General features: G+C 40.8%; 1 protein-coding gene across 1 annotated transcript in view; it reads right to left on the reverse strand.

Annotated features, from left to right (window-relative positions):
* Window positions 1-893: 893 nt before the first annotated feature.
* The window catches only part of LOC311373295 (uncharacterized protein), a gene marked incomplete at its 3' end in the record, with an annotated part of 9330 nt that continues 5223 nt past the window's right edge, over window positions 894-5000 (reverse strand). The window contains exons 4-12 of the mRNA XM_084490085.1: window positions 4971-5000; window positions 4654-4701; window positions 4519-4554; window positions 4187-4231; window positions 3607-3645; window positions 2830-2874; window positions 2375-2413; window positions 1652-1693; window positions 894-1004 (exon numbers count right to left, since the gene is read on the reverse strand). The exon at window positions 4971-5000 is cut by the window's right edge and continues 6 nt beyond it. Of these exons, the coding sequence (XP_084346211.1) occupies window positions 894-1004; window positions 1652-1693; window positions 2375-2413; window positions 2830-2874; window positions 3607-3645; window positions 4187-4231; window positions 4519-4554; window positions 4654-4701; window positions 4971-5000 (435 nt within the window). The remainder of the gene's footprint in view (window positions 1005-1651; window positions 1694-2374; window positions 2414-2829; window positions 2875-3606; window positions 3646-4186; window positions 4232-4518; window positions 4555-4653; window positions 4702-4970) is intronic.

The raw sequence follows: 5000 nt of genomic DNA on the forward strand, positions 1-5000 counted from the left end.
GGAGGGAAAGAGAGAGAGAGAGAGAGAGAGAGAGAGAGAGAGAGAGAGAGAGAGAGAGAGAGAGAGAGAGAGAGAGAGAGAGAGAGAGAGAGAGAGAGAGAGAGAGAGAGAGAGAGAGAGAGAGAGAGAGAGAGAGAGAGCAGAGCAGTAGTAGAGTAACCACTTCCATCTGCCACCACGGACTAAGCTAACACGCAGAAGGGTAGCTGTGGTGGACGTCGTTCCCTATCCCCTCACTCCCTAGTCCCTCACTCCCTATCCCCTCACTCCCTATCCCCTCACTCCCTATCCCCTCACTCCCTATTCCCTCACTCCCTATCCCCTCACTCCCTAGCCCCTCACTCCCTAGCCCCTCACTCCCTAGTCCCTCACTCCCTAGTCCCTCACTCCCTATCCCCTCACTCCCTAGTCCCTCACTCCCTATCCCCTCACTCCCTATTCCCTCACTCCCTATCCCCTCACTCCCTATCCCCTCACTCCCTATCCCCTCACTCCCTATCCCCTCACTCCCTATCCCCTCACTCACTATCCCCTCACTCCCTATCCCCTCACTCCCTAGTCCCTCTTCCCCTATCCCCTCACTCCCTAGTCCCTCACTCCCTATTCCCTCACTCCCTATCCCCTCACTCCCTATTCCACCAGAAGTGAGCATGAAGGCATTTTTTTCTATTTCGATTGTGGGCGGCGACTAATGAAAATGTAACTTACTTTATGTACTTTTCCACAGTAACTAGTTACTTTTATAACCTAACTTTTTTTAAATATTTTTTATAACTTTTTTTTAAAAATAATTCACAACCCAGTAAACTCATTCAGTTACTTTTTTGGGAGAAGTAACTAGTAACTGTAATAACGAATTACTTTTTTTTTTTAAGTAACTTGCAGCATCCTACCTCCTCCTTCAGGTTTCAGCTCTCCTTTGGAGTCGTCCCACAGATCCGAATCGTCAAATCCTCCTCCTGTTGCTCCTCCTGCTCCTCCTCCTGCTCCTCCTCCTGCTCCTCCTGCAGACGAGACGCAAGAGAACGGCTCACAACTCTGAGACACAACATGAGTTATCCCCTGGCTAAAGTCAACGCAGTTAAGTTCTTCTAACACTCACACACACACACACTTTTAAGTTCAGCTCCACACTTAAGTTCAGGTCCCACCCTTAAGGACATAACCACCAGGTTTTGGAAAATCTGCCCCCTTATGACATCACAAGTGGGAGTGTAGTGTAGTGGGCGTCGTCTAGGTGGAGACACGCCCACTTGTGATGTCAGAAGGGGGCAGCTTTTCCAAACGGCTTGAGTAGCGGCTAACCGCAGTCACGCCTGGCGGTAGAACATGTATACACCTTTTTTTTTTAAGTGAGTTTAAGTTTTAACACAGTTAACACTCTTCTCACACACTTTTAAGTTCAGCTTAACGCGTAACACACAACCGCTTCTAGCTTGTTCACGCACGTGAGCGACACGCTATCGCTAACGCTAACGCTATCGCTAACGCTATCGCTAATCGTACGACCGTAAATACGTTTCCCACGGCGCACGAACGCCGAGTTCGTACAGACCTCTGCCGGTTCTAAAGAGAACCCCTCGGTTCTATGGAACCGTCGTCGTGGTTCTATGATTGGTGGTTCTCTAGGACGGAAGGTTGAGTGACTCACCTCCGCCGGTACTCGGGGGAACGGCTGGTTTGGGGTTGGGGTCTGTGGGGTCAAAGGTCAGGAGGAGAGGAAACAAGACGTTTAGCGTGTGGAGAATGATCTAGAAATTGAAGACTTGAGACTTGAAATGGAGTTCAAACCCCACCGCAAGAACCAAAGAAGAACCAAGGAACCAAATCGCCAATGACTCACAGAACAAGACAAGAGTTGATCTCCAAGAAGCGCACGCAGAAACCAAGAATCACAAAGCGATCGATTAGTTGATCAATGCGATGCACACCGTTAGCCTCTTAGGATAATTGGCCGTGCCCAAAGTCCGATAGACGACTTGGGCAGATTTTGATTATGGAACGGAAGAAGCTTCTCTGATTGGCTTAGGATGCAGCCAATGAGGCGCAGTGAATCAGCAGCGTTTAAAAAAAAAAAGGTTGAGTTAGATATCACAATTTGGCTAAAAATATGACTTTAGCAGCCAAATTATGGCTGCTAACGATAGGCAAACAATATCAATTAGTCTATGAGGCTAATGAAATAAAAGAAGACACAGCAAGCAGCAAGCCCGTAACCGACAGAAGAAACAGCAAACAAAAACAAATTTTTTACTCTGCAACATGCAAACACCAGACACCGACGTGACTGGTTCCCCGCGAGAGTTCTGTTCTAGAAAAGTTTGTTCTGTTCTAGAAAAGCTCTCTCTGTTCTAGAAAATCTCTGCTTCTTTACCTGGACCGAGAGCGTCGCCTAGGTCAAATCCACCGTCGTCTGGTGACGTAGAAGGTGGAAGAAATACGTATTAATACTTAATACATAATAATAACTAATACTGCTTGTGTACTTTGTACACAACAAACCGAGTTGTGGTCCAGACTCCAGCCTCACTGTGACTTGTGGTGAAGAAGAGTTGGCCGTGTTTGTCATGTGCTCTTTGAAGTTACATTTTTATTTTTTCTGGCGTTTTTTTTTTGCACATGACTGAGAGAGTCTGCGTTTAAATATATAATATATTTAAATAATACATACGGGTATATATATATATATTAAAAAAATATATATATATATACTGTATATATGTAAATAGATGGACAAAAAAAGAAAATAAATAAATAAATATATATATTGTTTATATATATATATATACATATCTTTAACACATGTTAACGGTTTGTTTGCCAACTTACCACCGCCGCCTGTCTTTGGTTTCTTGGGTTTCTCGGGCTCTGGGTCTGAAGGAATCATAAAAGAAAAGGAGATGAAGATCTTTTGATTCAAGACAAACTACAATAAGTACGCCACTGGAACGGTACACAGCTTCTGCATTACTTGTAGAACATATCAGTTAAAGGATGTGGTTATAGAGATAGCGTTATTGATTTCAATATTGATTTCAGCATTGCCTTCCAATACGTCCCGGTCATTTAAACGTTACACATTGCGACTTTGGATTGAAGAACAGGAGGGAAGCGTTTTGCTAGCGATAGAGCTATTAGCATATATGCTATATAAATATAGAATTATTTCGTCTGTTAGTGTTTTGGAAATGTATTGCACATTTCTTTCTTACAGAGTCTGAAGGCGTCCATGAGATTTATTTTTATTTATTTATTTTTACTTTTTTTCCCCACAGAATGTGGGCAAACATTCATATCAGAATTCACTTTTGTTTTTAGTTCCACTTATTTACATATTTTATGTTTATTTTATATATATTTTATGTATATAAAATATGACTTTAGCAGCCAAAATAGGTCTGCTATGAGGGTCACAATATCAATTATGCTGTGAGGCTAAGGAAATGGAAGAAGACAAAGCGATAGAGCCCATCACCGACAAAAAAAGCTGCAAAAAAAAACCAAATTTTTTACTCTGCACCATACAAACACCCGACACCAGACACCAGACAGACATGATCGCTTCCCCGCGAGAGTTCTGTTCTAGAAAAAGCTCTGCTTCTTTACCTGGACCGAGAGCATCGAATAGATCAAATCCACCGTCGTCTGGTGACGCAGAAGGTGGAAGGAATACGTATTAATACTTGTAATAATAATTATTAATACTTGTGTACTTTGTACACAACAAACCGAGTTGTGGGACCTTCCAGCCTCACTGTGACTTGTGGTGAAGAAGAGTTGGCTGTTTGTCATGTGCTCTTTGAAGTTACATTTTATTTATTTTTATAAATAAAATATAAAAAATATATATATTACAAAAGAAAATAAAAATAAATACATACTGGTATATATATATTAAAAAAATACATACTGGTATATAAAAATATATATATATATATAAAAAATAAAAAAATACATACTGGTATATAAAAAAAAAATATATATATATATAAAAAATATATCATGTAAGAAAACGTTAACTTGCACACCTACTAAAAATAACTTTCGAGCTTTGTTGAACGTTGCTGATAAATAATCACATGTATATCTATGGGATATATATAAATATATATATATATATCTTAAACACGTGAAGTATTGTTTATATATACACATATCTTTAACGCATGTTTGTTTGCCAACTTACCACCGCCGCCTGTCGTTGGTTTCTTGGGTTTCTCGGGCTCTGGGTCTGAAGGAATCATAAAAGAAAAGGAGATGAAGATCTTTTGACTCAAGACAAACTACAATAAGTACGCCACTGGAACGGTACACAGCTTCTGCGTTACTTGTAGAACATATCAGTTAAAGGATGTGGTTCTATCGATAGCGTTATTGATTTGAATATTGATCCGCGTTGCCTTCAGATACGTCCACACGTTTTGCTAGCCGATAGAGCATTAACATATATGCTATACATACTGTATATATAGCGTTATTTTTGTCTGTTTTGGAATTTTAATGCACATCTTTCCTTACCGAGCCCGAAGGCGTCCAGGAGATCGAGTTCACCACCTGGGAGAAGCAGAGGTTTGTTGTGTATTTCATCGCGCCGTTTTTGATAAATAATCATATATATATTTAATACATTCTAATAGTTTTCTGCTCACGTACCACCACCTGAGGAGGGTTTCTTGGGCTTCTCCGTCTCTGGCTCTGGGTCTGACAGAGTCGTAAAGAAAAAGAAAGAAAAGACAAAGAGTCAGCTGTCTATAATATAACTACATATAACTACAGATCAAACAAATCTAAAATGATCAAATGCAACTATGTCTATAACTGTGATGGGGCAACAACAGCCATTGGAATTCTAAACTAGCTGGTGTCATGTCCAGGTCATTTCAGGCTAAGTGTTGCACAACGTTTTGCTGCACAGAGAGATAACATTTGTTTGGTCTGTTTTGTAATTTTCAGGGTTCATTATCTCTTACCCAATCCGAAGGCATCCATGAGATCGAGTT

Source organism: Micromesistius poutassou, assembly GCF_964030765.1.
Source record: "Micromesistius poutassou genome assembly, contig: SCAFFOLD_1504, whole genome shotgun sequence".
Classification (NCBI taxonomy): Eukaryota; Metazoa; Chordata; class Actinopteri; order Gadiformes; family Gadidae; genus Micromesistius; species Micromesistius poutassou.